Consider the following 20,332-nt stretch of genomic DNA (forward strand, 5'->3'; position numbering starts at 1 on the left):
GTTCTCCATTCACAACACAGTTGACATTTTCAATGATTCTGCCTATTTTCATTGTCTTTGTCTTTTTATTGCTGACCTTCATACCATATCTATTGCAACAGTTATTCAATTTAGTCAGAGAATCTTGCAGACTTGTAGCGGATTTATTTAGAATTATAACATCATCCGCATAAAGCAAAGAGCTGACATTAACATCCCCAATTTTGATATCAGGTTTAATACCACTTTCCTTCATAATGTGATCCATATAGATAATGAATAACAGAGGGGATAATGTACATCCTTGTCCCACAGATTTAACATTAAACCATCTTCCTGTACTTCCTTCAATTCTAACTGCTGACTTACAACTCAAATAAAGACTAAGTATTGCTTGATATAATGCCCCATTGACACCATATAACTGCAGCGTATTGAATAGCTTTTCTCTTGGCACTTTGTCATATGCCTTTTCCAAATCGACAAAACTTAAATACAGATCTTTGTTATATTCCCATGCTTTCTCGACTATTTGTCGTAAAGTGAAGATCTGATCCTGACAGCCTCTATTTCGCCTGAATCCAGCTTGTTCTTCACCAAGCTTTTCTTCCACAATTCTTCTCAATCGTTTCTCAAGTATACTTGCATAGATCTTGCCAGGAACACTCAGTAGGGAAATACCTCTGTAATTCTCACATTCAGTTTTATTTCCCTTTTTATATATGGGTACTATGAGAGCTCTACTCCAATCATCAGGAATTTGTCCCTCTGTCCAGGCTTTCTGAACTATGCAGTGCAGCCACTGTAAGACTTTTATACCACCATACTTCAGCATTTCTGGTCGAATATCATCTACTCCTGCTGCCTTTCCACATTTCAAGCCTTTGATGGCTTTTTCTACTTCAAGTATGGATATGTATTCCTGACTGAACGCCTGGTCAGTGTTTTTTTATCACTGTGCTGTCATCGCTGCTTGTTTCATTTAGCAGTTTTTCAAAGTAATTACTCCATACTTCAAGGATATCTTTTTCTCCTGTTTTCATGTCACCTTTATCATCTCTAACTCCTTTTACAGCACTCTTTCCTCCATTCCTAAGCTTCTTCAACAACCTCTAGAATATTTTGTCACCTTCTTGATATTTATTTTCTATATTCTTGCCAAAGTCCTCCCATGACTTTTGTTTAGCTAGTTTTACACACTGTTTAGCTTTCTTACATTTGTCTCTGTATTCTGTAAGAGTAAAAGCTCACTTATTTGCCAGGAACTTTTGATATGCTTTCTTCTTTTCCTTCACTGCCTCTTTAACTTCCTGTGTCCACCAGGGAGTTCTGATTTTTTTATCCTTGCACACAACCTCACCACATGCCTCTCTGGCAGAATCAATCAATGTTTTCTTCAGAGTTTGCCACTGAATCTCCAAGGTTTGATTCCTGTTCTCAAACTCTTTCATTTTCTTTTCAATAATCTTTCTGTATTTTAGTCTACAGTTCACTTCTGAGAGCTGCTCAACTTTTATTAGCTTTAAAACTTTCTTACGTGTTATTCTTTTCAAAATGAATTCAATTTTATCCTGCTCAAGACTAAATAGTGATCACTTCCAATTTCAAATCCTCTGTACACTCTGGTGTCCTGCACCAGGGAGAAAACATCATTATCAACAATAACATAGTCAATGAGACTTTTCTTATTCCTAGCCTCTTCTCTCCATGTGAATTTGTGCACATTTTTATGTTGGGACATGGTGTTAGTAATAACCAGTCCATGTCCTGAGCAGAAATCCAACAGATATTTGCCATTATTATTAGCTTTGCTCTTTTCTCCAAATTTTCCCAAAATATTTTTGTATGTCTCACAATCATTTCCTACTCTGCTATTTAGATCCTCAACAAGGACCAACTTTTCCTTTTTCACTGTGTCAGTTGCTTTTTCTAGAGCATCAAAAAATTCCTCCCCTTCTACCTTAGTAGAACCTTCTGTGGGACCATAGGCACAAATAAGTCTCATTGTCCAGTTTACCAATTCTCATATTTGCCCACATTACTCTACTTGAGACTGACTGCCATTCAAGAAGATTAGCCTCGTATTTTGTGTTGAATACTATGGCTACTCCTTCTTTTCCTTGATTGTCATTGCCTGAATATAACATTTTGTATTTATTGCTTAGAAAGATCTCACTAGTTTTGGTCTTTTTTGATTCAGTCACCCCTATTATGTCGATCTGGTACTTATCTAATTCCTTAGCTAGCTCCATTTCTTTGCCATTCAGGATTCTTACGTTGATAGTACCGATCATTAACTCTGGTGATGATGAGTTGGGGGTTTGTTTTCAGATTTGTTCCAGTAGCTGACTTTTCACTGTTCACCTTGGTTCCCTGGCGAAAACAACGGGGGCCTTGTTTAACCGGGGGACGCCCCAGCCGGTATGAAATTTTGTCATGTTGTACCATCATTTTTTATTTTGGTTTAACCAATAAGAATACAATTTGGTCGGCTAAATCCCAAATTGCCAGCCCATCCTCGTTCGTTCAGTATCAAAGTAGATACCCAACAGGGTGCACCACGAGAAGGTGAGGATTGGACATTAGGTCAGAAGCCCTGGTCAGTTCCCCGCATTCCTTTAAAGGCTATGTGGAGGTCTCCTCTCAGTTATACAGCTTTGACCCTTAAGCACCCCAAGAAATTATATTCTTGTTTAAAGTTTGCACATGAAGTATCATCTCCACTAGGCTACTTGTGTGTAGAGGCTGATGACCTCACATCAGTTGCCTTAGAATTCTATAATGCTATGCATTATGGAAAGGGTTACTACCCAGGCAGTTTTTGGTCTTTATTGAGGTCTCATTGATAGTGAATATTGTATATATTCACTTTGGTCTCCCTTAAAACAATAGTTTCTATGGAGATTTCAGTGAAATTTTTTGGCAGTTTGTTATATTGAGTTTTCTATTGTTAGAGCTGAGTGTATTTCTAATTTATTACAATCAATAATTGCACTCTTTAGACATATTGGTGTAAAATAGAAATATTAATGATAATAGCTTTTAACAAATGATCAAAATATTTACTAAAATCTCAACTATGCCTCCTCATGAAAAAGCCACCATGTTAATAACAACTGATTAATCAATACAGTTTGTGGTACTTACTTTGGTGGTTCTGGAGGACTCTGATATTCAGGTATGATGTCCAGATGAGCTCTAACATCAAACCTATCTATTAAGTTATCAGGATGTCCTTGCCAAGGCATCCTACAAATAGAAAAATATACAAAATTAACATTAAAAGATATAGAATTATATCTTTTATATATAATAGGTTTTATATGCAATAATATAATAGGTTGATAACATTTTTCATTGTATGGAAAGTGGGGAGAGGACAAGGGACATCCATGTAAGTTTCATGTGCAGTTAAGAAAGAGATGAAGGCTAGGTTTTTCTCTCACAGAACTGTGGGAGTGGAACTCTTTGTCTGTTGAAGTAGTGAATGCATGAGTCCTTGACTCACTGGAGGTCTAATAATAATCTGATCAAACTTGATGTTATATGAAAATTTTTCATTAGTAATTTTGCAAATAAATCAAAATTAGCTTTGGATTTGAGGCTATATTGTGAAAGGTTGGTCTGTTTAGCTCCTGTGAAACAGGTGATTCTTGCCTTTTTTATTGTGTTGTTTTCTTACAAGAATTAGTGTTTTATATTACAGTGTATATTATTGCTGCTTTGTGTTTTCATTATATTTCATATACTTCATAACATATCTGCAACATAAAAGTGAAAAATGTTGAAAAATAATGCTAAAAATGCACGACAATAGCACAGGGAAAAGAAACACTAATCTGAATAGCAAAGTTAAGAACAAAAAGGCTTGTCATACTGAATAAAAAAAAATGCCAGTTTGAAACAAAAAAGGAGATTGAAAATGAATTAACTTGCAAAATCTCAAAACTGATGAGACAGCCTACACATGCAGTAATGAAATCAGGGAAAAAACGGATAGCCTTTTAGAGAACCACAGAGATATCAAGGAAGTTAGGCAGCAATGAAGACATAACAAACCCCTGAGGCAGGTAAGATATACTACGTATGATATAATGATTCCCTCATAAAACATGCCATTGGAGATCATCTTACTTATTACATATTTTGAAATTTCAGAGCAAAAATCAAAACTACAATGAATGTAAGTGAAAAACAGAAAAGTAAAATGGTAGTTCTGGGATACAAATGATTTAACTAGCAACAAAATACGGTGTAAAAGAGGATATTAAAGGATAGCTGGATGGATGAGGCATCAGTGACAAGTGGGATAGTGAAAATTGTTTTGTCTATTACCAAAACATGATAGTAACGAATTAAGAAGAGCTATGATGACATATGATTCAATTTGAAGGTTGTGTAGGAGGAATGGAGGAATTTTTGCAAGTTTTTGGATGTATGGAGCAATTTTGAAGAAAGAATGGATTTATATAACAGGAATAGCCTGCACTTGAATGCATTTGTTATAAGGAGTATGGAGAAATTATTTAAGGTATGACACCTAATTTAGAGACACAGGAAAACAAGATTAATAGGAGAATTAATGCATAATGAGTAACCTATGCAACTGTGTTGATAACATAAATGTGCTTAATCATGGAAGTGATGTTTTCATACATTTCAAGCTTATTAACCACAGTGCTGTTAATATGGATAAAATACATCACTCCTCTACACTTCATATCCATCATATATTTCAATGCAATATCAGTGGTATTACAATTTTAATATGCACTTCGCATCCATGGTAACCTGGACGTATATATATGTCTTGGCCAGTTGGGTGGTTAAGCATGTGCAAAGATATCTATATAAGAGAAGCATTATGTAGAGAGAATATACAGAAAAGCCTGGAGATAACTTAATGACATCTGTACACGAATGCCAACATTAGGAACAAAGAGGTAGGGTTTGTAGCCTTGGTGAATGGATTGTGACCTCAGATTATAGGCATTAGTGAGACTTGGCATTAAGTTATCATGAATGTCTTACTGACAATGAGTGTAAAGCATACAGTATTTTTTAGGAGGAACAGACAAGACAGAAGAAGAGGGAAAGTATGATGTTATTAGATGGTTTAATTAGATGGTCCAGTTAGAGTGGAAAGCTACAATTGCAATATTAATAACAATTGTCCATGTAGTAGTAAGTTTGCAACTATCTGGTTTGAGGTGGAATTCTAATAAGATCAAATACATCGTGGGGTGTTGCTACATACCTAGTATAGATCAGTTGCTGGTGTGATGAAATGCATCACTAAATCAACATGATGGGTGCTAAATAAGTAATCATTATGAGTGAATAATTATCTAAACATTTACTGGATAGTGGTGAAATCTCATGATGAGAATGAAGGTAAATATATTGAGATATTGCAAGACAACTTTCCTCAAGCAGTATGTGACAAAAGGAATTCAAGATCAAAGAGCATTATACCTGATTATAGCATTTGGTGGCAGCGGGAGAGTTTCCAGTTAAAGAAGTACCCTTTCTGCCTCCAGCAGATGACAGTGATCATTCTGGTCTGAGTTGGGAAGTGAATAAATATATGGTTCTTCCTTTCAGAAATGATTACATGACAAATTACAAAGCAGGATATTATGACAGATTGAAACATATACTAGACTCTGTACCATAGAATCACTTGCTAGATGGGAAAGATATCAGCAGTACATGAGATGTAGTTAAAAAAATACTTAGATGCAATAGTGGAATGTGTCCCTAGAGTTCAAAAAGTATGCAGGAATATAATGGATGTGCAATATTATTAAGCAAGAGATTAAGAAAAGATGACAAGGATACCATGTGCATAATAAGGATGATGTCAGCTATGAAAATTATATGGTGCAGGCCAAAAGAGTTAAAACTTAGCAGAAAGCTGAGTATGAAGAGAAATTGGCTCAGTAAGCAAGTTAAAGAAAACCCCAAAAGAATACTATTATTATGTTGCAAATAAAAGAATGAATGGCAGAAAATAACTCTACTGAATGCAGCAGCATGCAGGTGAAAGATGCAGAAGAATTGGCCAACAACGAGTGCCCGTGCTACTTTTAATGCGATTCATATAGATGATGAATAAGAATGAAGATTATGTGCATCCATGTCTTACCCCTGATTTTACATCAAACCATCTTCCTGCATTTCCTTCAATTCTAACTGTCGACTGTCAACTTAAATAATGCTAAAAGTTATTGACCTATCGTATATATGCAATACGGAGCTCAACACTACTTCCACAACAAACGAAGAAACTTGGATATATGAGAAAGAGGTAATAATAAAATGAATAATAATTCACAATAGGGTCTCATAGGATATCAGCATGGATGATACAAGTTCAGCTGAATTAGGGTGGTTTTGAGATGGTTGTATAATTCAGGTCTCAGCACAGGTATAGATTCTCACAGGAGTGGAAATAATTTTATGATAATGCCACTACACAAAGACTAATGTGTGTATTTGTAGACCTATTGATATCTCTGGAGGTTGGTGAAGATTTTGGAAAACTTGTTAAGAGAGCATGCATACGGATATGAGATGACAGAATATCTACACTTTACAAAAACAGCATGGGTTTATTAAGGGAAAGTCATGTTTGAGTAACTTGCTCACATTTCATAATAATGTTGGATATACCATAATACTTTTGGACTTTGCTAAGTGTTTTTTAAGCCTTCATCTACTTTTTTTTTTTTTTTTTGTAACCCAACTTTCAGATTCATAACTTAAAACTGGTTTAAACACTGTCTTTGTATACTGCTAGTTTGGTATTTTGGATAATTTCTCTCTTATTCCATATAAATTTATCCAGCTGGCTACCCATCATACTAGCTTTGATTATTCTGTTGTCTATTTCCAGGTTTCACCTGCCATCTTCGCTAAAAACTGTGCCTAAAGGGCTGAAATATTTTACTTGTTTTAGAGGATCTCTATTCAGAATGGAACGAACTGAAGTTTTCTATGCTCCAGCCTATTTTCATAGTTTTGGTCTTTTTATTGCTGATTTTTATACCAAATAGAGCTGTTATTCCATTTGGATGGAATAACAGCTGAATCCTGGGTACTTGGACTAGTGTTTAGGAGTACAACATCATCTGCATAAAGCAAAGAACAAAGTTTGACATCTCCAATTCTAATATCAGACTTGATGCTACTTTCTTTCATAATGCGATTCATATAGATAATGACTAAGAATGAAGATTATGTGCATCCATGTTTTACCCCTGATTTTACATCAAACCACCTTCCTGTATTTCCTTCAATTCTAACTGTCAACTTAAATATAGACTATGTATTGCTCTATATATAATGTTCCATTCACCCCATATAATTGTAGCGATTTGAAAAGCTTTTCTCTAGGCACCTTGTTGTATGCCTTTTCCAGATCTACAAAACTGAAGCAGATCCTTGTCATATTTCTGCTATTTCTCAACTATGTCTTAAAGTGAAAATCTGGTGTTGACACTTCTATTTGGCCTGAACTCAGCTTGTTCTTCTCCAAGTTTTTCTTCCAAAATCTTCCTCAACCTCTTTTCAGGTATGCTTGCATAAATCTTACCTGGAACACCTAGTAGAGAAATTCCTCTTTAATTCTTGCATTCTGTTTTATTCCATTTTTTTATAGGTGGGTACTATGAGAGTTCTACTGCAATCATTAGGAATTCAACCTTCTAATCAGGCTCTAAAAATTATGCAATGTAGTCACTGCAAAACTTTTATACTTTTTTTTTTTATGAAACTTACTTAGTTTCTACATTCTGCCTTGAAATAATGCTGGATCTAATATCCACTTGATTTTAATAATTTTGCATCACTGAATTGAAGCCTTTCGGCTCCTTATTTTAGTAAATATTATTACGCACCAACTGAGAGTTCTTACAAAAAATACACCTCTCCGACATTTCAAACTCCTTAGTACTGAAAGAGAGTTTTTGCTCTCTTAAAGTTTCTTCCAAGTCTAGCTCCTAGCGAGGGCGGGGGACTTAAGACTTCGAGTGGCTTGACTTGAGAGAGCAACTTGAGTCTTTGGAGAAAGTGTTTTCCGGCATGCATAGCCCATGTGGGGCTTGTCAGTGGATGCTTTTCCCTGGAATATGAGCAGTTCTGCTCAGTGGTAGGGTGAGCCTGTCACTGTGTGGAACCAACGCTGAGTTGGACGATCTTTCGGCCACTCGTAGGAAGTGGTCTGGGGATCTCCTAATTTTTAGAGAGGGCTTTACTTAAGTATCTGCCTGGTCTCTGAAGAGAACCAACCAGATCAAAACAGCTGTCGGGCCAGTGAAACCTTATCAAAAATGGACTAATCAGAAAGCAAATATATGGTCGCATGGGCAGCGCTCATGTTTTCAAAAGTAGCTGGTGCTAGAACAACTCTTAAATTCCATAAGCTCTCTGGTGGTCAACTTATTTTTTACAAAACTTTCATAGTTTCTACGTTCGGCTTTGAAATAATGCTGGATCTAATATCCACTTGATTTTTATAATTTTGCATCACTGAATTGAAGCCTTTTTGGCTCTTTATTTTAGTAAATACTTTTATACTTCATTATCCAAGCACTCCTGGCCAAATATCATCTACTCTAGATTCTTTTCCACATTTCAAGTTTTTGACAGTTTTTCTTCCTCAAGTATTCATATGTACTGCTCTTTGCATTCCTCTTGAAAATTTTCTAGTATGGTTCTGTCACTGCTCGGTAAGTCTTTCAAAGTAAATACTCCAGACATCTAGGATATCTCAGTTTTAATATCTCTTTATCATCTTTGATAAAGAGATATTAAATTCCATTTACAATAGTCTTTCTCCATTTCTTAGCTTCTTCAATAGCTTCCAGAACGTCTTACTTAATTAATCCTCTTCACTCCACCTAGGAGCATAAGTCTTCCACCACCATTTTCCACTGGACTGTTTTTTTTGCTTCTGCTTTTATTTGGTTCCAGTTTTTATTAATATTTGTTATTTCTTTCAGTATTGTTCTTTTCCATGCTTCTCTTGGCCTTCCTCGTCTTCTTTTACCCTGTGGGTTCCAATCTAGAGCCTGTTTTACTATTATTTTATCTTCTTTCCTCAACACATGCCCCAACCATCTCCATTTCCTTCCATGTGATAAACCTTGATAAATGGGAATCCTAAAGAATTCCACATCTATCATCATTTAACAGATAGAAAAATAAGATACAAATTTTTTATGTAGGAAAATGCTTGCTTCTAAGTATATGCTATATACATGTAATATAATATAAAATTATGTTAGCATAAAGAAAAGAGATTGTACGTTGTTAAAGGAAATAATTTTTTTGATTGTGCAAGGCCGTTAATACTGTATAAATTGAACAAAGATTTACTAAATTTTGTAATAATTGTCTGAGGAATGACTTGCATAAAATATTGTAAACAATGGTTCAAAGGGCAAGGGCACACCAACAGAAGGAGAGGTGGCATCAGGCAGTCTCATGCTCACGGCACATGGCAGAGCATGGTCAGAAGAAAATTGGAAACAAACGGTATGAAGCGAGACCCAAGTGGGTGAAGTGCTACACATTGGGTGAGTTACGAAGGTTACCGTGATTACCGGTAGGGGAGATAGAAATAAAAGGGTTAAGTAGCCCCCCTCTCTCTCTCATAAATTTTTTCTTCCCTTGGCTGGTGGTCGTCTGGTAGATAGAAAGTTGCATGGAGGAGCGGCTCTGTCCCGAAGTGCTCGGACGAGGAACAGCGGTAAGCTATGTTGAGAGTCTGGTGAGCGATAGCAGGAAATGCCATCCAAGTGCTGGAGATGTTATAAGCTCCTGATCGTATGATGAAGGAGTACATCTCCACTCGTGTATCCACAGTCCTCGGAAACACTCAGCGTCCAGGTAGCAGACATCGTGAAGGAGAAATTGCCCTATGCCATAGTTATGCCTGGAACAAGTCAGTCATGCCAGAATCGTGTGAAATCACAGAATGATCGGAGAATCCAAGGTACCTCATTGTCTAAGTGAACAAGAAGGAAGATCGATCGAAGGAAGGCAGTCCAAATTGAAGGAACAAGTATGAAAGGCCTTAGCGTATGGTAACGTTAAAATTTTTTTTGTCTATGCTATGTGTGTAACTTACTATGGTGTTAAGTTTAGTGAAATTAAGAGACATTAAGGATCGAGGACTTTGATTTATTTAGAGCAGGACTGTAGCATGTTAACATTAGAAAGTACAGTGAGTTAGCTAATATACAGGTTAATTTAATGTGTATGCTTTAGAGAAAGCTGAGATGAATTAGTCTGAGTAACGAGATATATAATGAATGTTTAATGAAAAATTATTACTCTAGAATAACCATCTTTGTGAATGATTGATTAGGAATGCTGTTTTTTGAAACTCTTGTTTCATTAAGGATACATGCAATCTTATCTGATTAGTATTGGAATTTAGTATGAATGTTAATTGTATTGTAAATGTGTTAACATGCTTAATAAACCTTTGCTATTTTTAAACCTAAGTGTCTGAATTCTAGAATCTGATGCACCACTTGTAAAAGGTTCGAATTTGAGCGGGGAAGAATAGGTTACATTGTGAGTCACGACTGCAAATCAATAGTCACTTGTGTATGTCTTGAAATTACTTCTTGGTTAAGATAATTTTACTTAATTTAACTGTTTTAGGTAGTGCAGCAAAGAAAATAAATATTCCTAGAGCTCTATGAGAAGATAGATTTCAAGTTGAATAAGCCAGCTGTTTCCTTCTATTTATATCTTCAGTAGCTCCTCCTTTTATTGATATTATTGAACCTAGGCATATAAATTGTTCTACTTCTTTAAGCAGTTTTTCTTCTATTTGTTTATTTTGCTTTGCATTTATTTTCCACCAACATTGTTTTATTTATCTTAAGACCAACTTTTTTGACTGTTTCTACAAGTGTTGTTTTTTGTTCTATATGTTGGTGCTTCTGTGAAAGTAAGCAGATATTATCTGCAAAATCTAGATCGTGGAGTTGGTTTTGAAGTAACCATTGTAATCCTGTATTTCCATGAGATACTTTTCTCATCACCTATGACAATTAAAAACATAGTATGGGAGAGTATACAACCTTGCCTTACTCCTGTCTTTGATTTAAATGGTTCTGAGAGGATATTTCCATGTATTACTTTAATTTCAAAATCTTCATACATTTTTTAAATTATTCTTATTTTTTCTGGGAGTCCATAATGTCTAAGTAATTTCCATAGGGAAGATCTGTTTATATGGTCGAAAGCCTGTTCAAAATCGATAAAATTTAAATATAAGCTTGCCTAACATTCCAATGATTGTTTATGATAATTCGTAAAGTAGCAATGTGGTCAGTACATGATCTATTGGCTCTAAAATCCTGCCTGTTCTGGTCTTAGTTGTTTTTGTATTTTGATTCTTTCTAGTATTTTACTTATAGCACTCAACAATGTTATAGCCCTCCAATTTTTGCATTTAGATAGGTTCCCTTTTTTTTTAGATAGGTTCCCTTAATTTAACCAGTGATCCAGTATTCCATTCCTTAGGCCACTCTTCTTTCTGCCATATCTCATTTAGCAAGGGATATAATATCTCTGCTATAAGTTGTGGATTTACTTTTAGTATATCTCCTAGTATGTTGTCTGCTCCTGGTGCTTTACTGTTTTGATCTGAGTTATTGCTTTTGTAATTTTTATTTTTGTTATTTTGTTCAAATTTATATCTCATGATGCATTTTGTTCATTTAATTCTAGGCTCTGGTCACCATCAGTCATTTCTTGAAATTTTTCTGAGAAGAATTCTAATATCCTCTTGTGCTAGATTCTCTATGTATTTTCTTTTATCATTTCTTGCACTTCTTTTTATTTCTTTGTTAATTGCTCTATATCTTTCTGCTTGTTCTTGTTCAACATTTTTGCCAATCTGTAACAGTTTCTCTTTTATTCTATCTCTCTCTTCTATTTTTAACTTGGTGTTTTTCTAATATCCAGAACATTTTATCACCTTCCTAATATTTATTTTTATATTCTTACCAAAGTCCTCCAATGACTTTTGTTTGGATACTTTTAAACACAGCTTAGCTCTCTTACATTTTTTCTTTATATTCTTTTAGGGCATCTGTTAACTTATTTGCTAGGAATTTTTACTTTCTTCTTTTCCAGGAATGCTTCTTTAACTTTTTGAGCCCACCATGGTGTTCTTATTTTTCTATCCTTGCAGACAACTTCACCACATACCTCCCTAGCTGAATCAATCAATGTCTTTTTCATAGATTGCTATTGAGACACCAAGGCTTGGTTCTTGTTTTCAATTTATTTCATTTTTAATTCAATCTTGTTTGTATAGGCAAGTCTACCATTGAGTTGTAAAAGCTGCTCAACTTTAATCCTTTTTAAAACTTTCTTACATACTGTTCTTTTCAATGTGATATCCATTTTTATCCTGCTTAGAATCACTTCTAATTTCAAATCTTCTGTACACCCTTGTATTCTGAACAAGCATGAAGATATCACTATCAATAATGACATAGGCAATGAGGCTTTAATTGTCTGGGTGGCTTTTTCAAAAGTATCCCCTGAACAAAGTGTTAACCAATTTTGGAGATATTGCAAATCCTTCTGTATAAAGAAGGGAAACATTTTCTTGAGTGGATTCACTTGTTGAATGCATAATTAAGAAAGATGGTATATTTGTTGGGTCTCCAATGTTTTACGTTTCTTATTTTTGTTTTCTGTTGGTGTGCAAATAGTTTTTGAGCTTGGATAGAGTTTATTGAGAGCCACTGATAAAGAATAAAAAATTAATCATTCCCAAAAGGAAATAGCCTCTGCACCAGAGCTCTCACCTAACACAGATCAAATATATCTTTGGCTCCCATGGTATCAGTTACTGAATGGGAAAGATATCAGCAGTGCATGGGAATCTTTCAAAAAGTTCTTAAATGAGGCAGTAACTGAATATATCCCTAGAGTTCAGAACAAATAGGATGGGAGTAAAATGGATGTGCAACCTTATTAAACAAGAGATCCATAAGAAGAGGATGACACGGAAGGAATATTGTAAGAACAAGATGTCTGTCCATAAAAGGCCAAGTCACAGAGAATTTCACACACTCCAGATATGCTAGGCGATGGAGTTTATCCTTATCAGCAAATCATAGTTGCTAATTTAACATGTGATTTGAGTGTGATGCAAAGGTCATATTTTGGCAATCTTTTCAGATGTACCTCAGATATAATGAATAGAATAGTGTATTTTGTTCTTGTGTGTTTGAGGAGAGAGAAGTAAGAGGGTCATGCATTATTTTAAATATATTTTAGGAACTCTAGCCGTTGGCCAGCTCTTGGTCTATTGGATTGGACTTATCTGTGTCTATGGTCCTACAAATGGTTCTATTAAGGAAGAAGTGAAGGAATTTTTTGAGACATTAGAGAAGTCAGCTGACACAATGAAAAGAAAAAAGTTGTTCTTGTTGGAGATCTAAACAGCAGAGTAGAAAATGATTACCAGACACACAGAAATATTTACTAATAATAAAGTTAAGTACCTGCTAAGTCTGTTAAGGACATGGCCTAGTTATTACTAAAACCATATTCTAACAAAAATGTGCAAAAATTCATATGGCGAGAGAAGATGCAAGAAATAAACATCTCAATCACTGTTACTGCCGATAGAGATTTTTTTATTTTTCACACTGGTTCAGGAAACAAGAGTATAGAGGATTTGAAGTGATCACCATTTAGTTTTGAGCAGGATAAAATTGAATTTCATACTGAAAAGAAGAATGTGTAAGAAAGTTTTAAAATGAATCAAAGTTGAGTAGCTTTTAGAGGTGAACTGTAGACTCAAATGCACAATCATTATTCAAGACAAAATGAAAAAGTTTGAAACCAAGAATCAAACCTTAGTGATTCAGTGGCAAATCCTGAAGAAACCATTGATTGATTCAGTCTGAAAGGCATGTGGTGAGGTTGTCTTCAAGGACAGAAAAATCAGAACACCATAGTGAACTCAGGAAGAGGAAGTCAAGGAAAAGAAGAAAGAGTATCAAAAGTTCCTTTAAGTCAGCTTGTGCTCTTCACGAATACAGAGAAAAATTTAAGAAAGTAAAGCATTATGTAAAACTAGCTAAACAAAAGTCATGGGAAGGCTTCAGTAAGACCACAGAAAATAAATATTAGGATGGTAACAAAATAGTCTGAAGGCTATTGGAAAAGCTCAGAAATGGAAAAAAGTATTGTAAAAGGAATCAGAGATGATAAAGGTGACATGAAAACAAGATATTGTAGATGTCTGGAGTAATTACTTCGAGGAACTGCTAAATGAAACAAGCAGTGAGAACAAGATGATAGATAATACTCAACAGGAATGAAATTAGGAATACATATCAATACTTGAAGTAGACAAAGTCATCAAACACCTGAAATGCAGAAAAGCAGTTAAAGTAGATGATATTCAGTAAATGATAAAATATAGAGGTATAAAAGTTCTACAGTGGCTAAACTGCATAATTCAGAATACCTGGTCAAAGGGTTGAATTCCAGATGACTAGAGTAGAGCTCTCATAGCACCCATCTATAAAAAGATAAATAAAACTGAAGGCGAGATTTACAGAGGAATTTCCCTATTGAGTCTTTCTAGTAAAATTTATACAAGTATACTAGAGAAACAGCTACGAAAAATCGTGGACAGAGAGCTTGGAGAAAAATAAGCTGGATTCAGGCCAAATGGCAGTTGTTAGGATCAAAGTGGAAAAGTTATGGGAATATAACAAGGATCTGTATTTAAGTTTCATTGATCTGGAGGAGACACATGATAGGGTGGCAAGAGAAAAGCTATAATTCATGGGACCTAATATCAAGTAATACTTAGTCTATATTTGAGTTGTAATTCAGCAATAAGAATAGAAGGAGGCTCAAGAAGATGGTTTGATGTTAAATCAGGTGTGCGATTTGGATGCACATTATCTCCATTGCTATTCATTATGAAGGAAAGCTGCAAGATTCCCTGACTAAACTGAATAATTGGCTGGTAATTAATTTAGAAACTGAATAATTATAGTAATAAATTTGGTATGAAAATCAGAAATAAAAAGACAAATACAACTAAAAATAGACTGAAACATTGAAAACATCAACTGCATCCTGAACGAACCTATAGAACAAGTAAAACATATCAGCTACTTAGACACAATTTTTAGTAAAAATGGCAAATTAAATATGGAAATAGACAACAGAATTAGTAAAGCTTATATGAAAGGAAGTCAGTGAATAAATTTATATGGAGTAAGAAAGAAATGAGTCAAAACACTAAATTGGCTGCATACAAGACCATGTTTGAATCCATTTTAACTTATGGACCTGAGAGTGAAATAAAACACCTAATCAAAGGCTGGAGACCACAGATATGAGAGTTCTGTGAAAGAGTAAAGGAGTGAACAGATGGCATCAGTGGTAATAGTATATTAAAAATGAGGCTATTAAGAAAAAACTTGCATTTGTTAACATTCAGGATTTGTTAGAAGGGCTAATTTTAGGTGGTATGGTCACTTAAATAGAATGGCAGATAAAGGTTAGCAAACTAAGTGTTCTTTGCCAGGATGGCAGGAAAAAGACTAAGAGGGAAAAAAACACAAGATATAGGTGGTTTGATACAGTAAAAATTATCTTACTGGATAGAAAAATAAGATCTGATAATACTGGAGCCTTGACAGAGAACAGATTATTTCAGAAGAAAATTGTTGAAAGGAAGTTCGTAATTATGTAACTTTTTAATGTAGTACTGTCATAATATCCGCTACACCCCTGAGGATACATGTCAGGAATTTGATGGTAACATAGTAAAAATTGCAAATACAACTCAGAGAATAACTGCAATGTTGAAACGAATCTTTACAAGACCCTTCTTTTTCTTACAAGTAGAATAGGTCTACTGGATTCCTAGGGGATAAAGAAGCGAGCAAAAGGGTGCAAAGAAAATAAAGATGATATCAGGATTATGGAATGAAGATTACAAGTACAGGTTGAGAATGTATATACTGCATACACTAGTAAACAGGAGAAAGAGGGTTGACAGATAGAGGTCTATAAACTTCTAAATATATGTTATAAGATATAATCTGATAAAAATTTTTCATTATATGGAAGATGGGAAGAGAACATAGGGATATTCATGGAAGTTAAGTTTATTCACAATTAAGAAGTGATGAGTGTATCTAGTGTGATTAAGAGAAGATATGACAGATGGCTTGGAGCTCTTGACTCCCTGGAGGTCTGAGATAATAATAATGTTAATAATAATAGTCTCTCTATTTTCCCCAGAAAAGTTCACTGACATTACTTTAACAATTAGGAATATTAACTTAAAAATAAAAAAAGTGGGGATAGCAGGATGGACATCAGGAAAAGGTAAAAAACATGCAGACTATGTAAATAATTTTATAGAACTTAAAATGCATTTCACATGCTAGCAGATGGTGAAAATAAGCTAATAGAATAATTTTTTTAATCATTAACTGTTTACTGAATTTTTAAAACAATTTTAAAATAAAACTTACATGGTGGCTGGACTATCAGCAGCTTGAGCAACTGCTGGATCTAGATGTATTTTACATGGGCGTCCATGAAGTTGAAGAAACTGAGCTGGATCTTGTTTCTAAAAAATAAATCAAGTGAAAGAACATGTGGATTATAAAAACAAGTGATTCTTGGATAGTGAAATTCTTTACAATAATAAAAATGGAAGAAAAAAAAATCAAAATAAGCCATTCAATTAAGTTTCAAAAATATACTTCTCAGCAGTTTAAAATGCAAAATATAACCTGCACAGATATCATTTATTCAATTCAAATGACAATTGTATCTGTAAAAATTAAATTGTTCCATTTACAGTAGAGGTTTTCAAATAATGGATGCTTATTACTGGTCATACAATTCATTTGCCTCTACCATACTGTGGCAACAGATGCAATGTCTTTACTCTTTTTTCTTCTCTTTTGCACCTTCCAGTAATATACTTTATCTCATACCATACTTATGACATTTCTGATGAATTGTACTTGCCAAAATGATCAAATCTTTCATTTTACCTTTCTCCAGAGCCTCACATCATGAATTAATGATTATTTATGTATAGAGACTTATGGTTTCACATCAACTGCCTTGGTATCCCATTGTGCAAAACATCCCTCCTTTCAGATGTGTATAATGCTATGCATTATGAGAAAGGCCACTACCGACCAGTATCAAACTTTACTGAAGTCTCATCAGTAGGAGCCAGAAGTAGAACAGATACCCAGGTAGAAGTAATGCAGAAGTCATATTTCTCAATTACAAGTAGTGAAAAGATGAATCACCTTATTATTAAAATACTCTGGAACAGAGTAGATGTTGAAATTTTTTTTTTCCCTACTTGGTTAGACTAGGAATTAAAGATACCAGGAAATTATATTCTTGGTTTAATCCTTTATTGAAGTGAAAGCAAACAATACAAGCAGCCCAGTTGTGAAGATACTTCATGTGCAAACTTTGTTTGCTTACACTTGACTAAATGATAAACAAAGAATATAATTTCTTGGCATATTTAATTCATGGCCTAACCAAGTGGAAAAACTTTCCAAATCTATCTCTGATTCAGAGTATTTTAATAATAAGGTGATACACCTTTTCACTACTTGTATATGAGCAAGTAAATATGCTTAAATTTCCTTATACTATTATGTTAGAAGCACTTGAAGCTCACAGGAACAAAACATGGGAAGCCAAACTAGCCTCTATATCACCCGGTGAACACTCCATCTGGAACATATTAAGAAGCCTTAGAAACAAAAACAAATCTCTTCCCCCACTCAAGTCAGACAGGGGCCGAGTACATACGGACGCAGAAAAAGCTGAAGAGATAGCAAAGAACCTAGAAAAACAGTGTAGCCCTACATACAACAACTTAGACATCAAGCATGTCTATAAAATCCACCTCCATGTCAGACATGCACTAAAACTCACCGACACCTGCAACAACAAACCTGCAAACACCTCACCAGCAGAAATCTATGAAGCTCTAAAGAAGCTAAAGAATAAAAAAGCCCCTGGTCCAGATGGCATAACAAATAGAATAATTAAACTACTGCCCTGAAGAGCTGTCGTACATCTCACCACCATAATCAACGCCATGTTCTGATTTAACTATTTCTCCAGTTATTGGAAAGTCGCAGATGTGGTCCCAGTGCATAAACCAGGTAAAGATCCACACCTGGCTGATAGCTATCGATCCATCAGCCTAATCTCAAACTTAGGCAAAATTGTCGGAAAAATCATCCTCTCCAAACTTCAAGCCTCAGTATACGAGTTAAATATCCTTCCTAAGGAACAATTTGACTTTAGACAACATCACAGTACTACTCAACAAATTCATAGGATAGTTGAGTACATCACCACCGGCTACAATTGGCACCAACACACTGGAGCAGTTTTCCTAGACATAGCAAAAGCTTTTGATAAGATATGGCACTTCGGATTACTACTCAAACTCATCTCAGCAGGCATACCATCAAGAATTGTCCATCAAATAAAATCTTACCTCCAGGACAGACACATACAAGTCAAAATAAATGGTACAGTTTCCAGTCAGTGACGGATCGCAGCAGGAGTTCCCCAAAGTTCCCTACTGGCACCGATCTTATTCTTGATATATATGGCAGACATCCCACACAACCCAATGTCAGCCATCTTAGCACTCTATGCAGATGACACAGCAGTACTTGCCAGATCTCTACAACCACATCTCATCACTAAAAAACTGCAAGAAAACCTACTAAAACTAGAACAATGGTTCTCCAAATGGAGATTAGAAGTGAATCCCCAAAAGAGTATAGCGATACTTTTCACCAGAAGATTGGCAACTCCAAAGGGAGTCCTTTATCTATTCAACACCAAAATCCCCTGGCAAACAGAAACAAAATATCTTGGGGTAATTCTAGACAAAAGATTAATGTTCAACCCACACATGCCTTATGTGCAAAAGCATCTAAAACCATCGCACAACTTTACCCTCTAATAAATAGAAAAAGCAAGCTAAATAACAGAATCAAAGTACTCCTCTACCTGCTGACGATCCGCCCCATAGTGACATATGCATCTCCAGCCTGTAGCCACGCATCCAGCACCAAGATCCTCAGGCTACAGAGAGTGCAAAATAAGTGTTTGCGCATGATCTTGGATGCACCGTGGTTTGTAAGGAACATCCAACTGCATAGAGATACAAACATCCCTTACATCTAATCCTTCCTACTAACTACAGCCGAAAAATTCTTCTCAATTCGTCCTCCCTATCAGACAACAAGGAATAAAAGCATCTTGCTTCACCCTTCTGGCCAATGATGTTATGTTATACTATCATGTGCTTTAAAAATATAAACAATAAAAAGCAATAAAATATAAGAATCACTTTTATTTTTTTCAAGAAAACTATATATTGCATTCATTTATATTGCATTCATTATTGCATTTCCAATACTTTCCTTATGTGGTATACTTCCCCTTAGTCTCCTGATAGTATGCTCTGCTCATCCTTCTGCTTTTCAGGCTAGGGAATAGGCTGAATATTATCCCTCACACTTCGCACATTTGGTGTTTTACACTTAGTACAACACACCAAATGCCACATCATGGGCAAAACTATGACAGGCAGTCTGAGCATGAATATTTTGACATTTATAGCAATGTAAATGGTTTGGTATATAGAACCTGACAGTACAATTAAGATACTCTGCTTTCTCTGATATTGGGGTTTGGGGATGTTAAATATAAGGATGATATTCCTAGTTGGTATTAGGATACCATCCCAGCATATAAGAATTCTTATGGGTGCCACTCCTTGATCTTTTAATTTAGAGAAAATTCTTTAGTCAGTAACATCACAATATAACATTACTTCTTGAGAAATTTGTTTTTCGTGTAAGTTCCATGATATGCATTCAGGAGCTAAACTGATTGTTCCCCCCCCCAAAGGGGAGAGAAGGGAAGAGACTGCTATTCCTACAGACCCTTCTGGATAAAGAAGGGTGATGACATTTTCCTGATTAGCTGTTTACCAAGTGAATATATCATACAAAAAGATGGTATATTTGGGTGACTGATGTTTTTATTATCTGTTAACGTTGCTTTCTGTAATTGGCTGGGACTCGATGATTCCATTTAAACTTGAAGATAAAAAAGCTCCCCACCCACAGTGGAGATCTGTTATCTGGCAAGCAATAACTATGTTCAAAAGTGGAATACCAGGGCTATTCTGAATGCTAAACCAGCATCACAGCAAGCACTGGGATCTGTTCTCAGACCATGGAGAATTAGGCTTACT

At 35.1% G+C, this 20,332-nt stretch overlaps 1 protein-coding gene across 2 annotated transcripts in view; it reads right to left on the reverse strand.

The window, feature by feature from the left end:
- LOC150102225 (uncharacterized) overlaps positions 1-20,332 on the reverse strand; it is a 274,606-nt gene that overhangs the window by 221,909 nt on the left and 32,365 nt on the right. For both annotated transcript variants that reach the window (XM_090399744.1, XM_090399743.1), the window contains exons 3-4: positions 16,536-16,633; positions 3,127-3,228 (exon numbers count right to left, since the gene is read on the reverse strand). In XM_090399744.1, coding sequence (XP_090255870.1) covers positions 3,127-3,228; positions 16,536-16,633 — 200 coding nt within the window. The remainder of the gene's footprint in view (positions 1-3,126; positions 3,229-16,535; positions 16,634-20,332) is intronic.

Source organism: Typopeltis vanoorti, chromosome 10, assembly GCF_054136105.1.
Source record: "Typopeltis vanoorti isolate ZY-2024b chromosome 10, IOZ_Tvanoo_1.0, whole genome shotgun sequence".
NCBI lineage: Eukaryota > Metazoa > Arthropoda > Arachnida > Uropygi > Thelyphonidae > Typopeltis > Typopeltis vanoorti.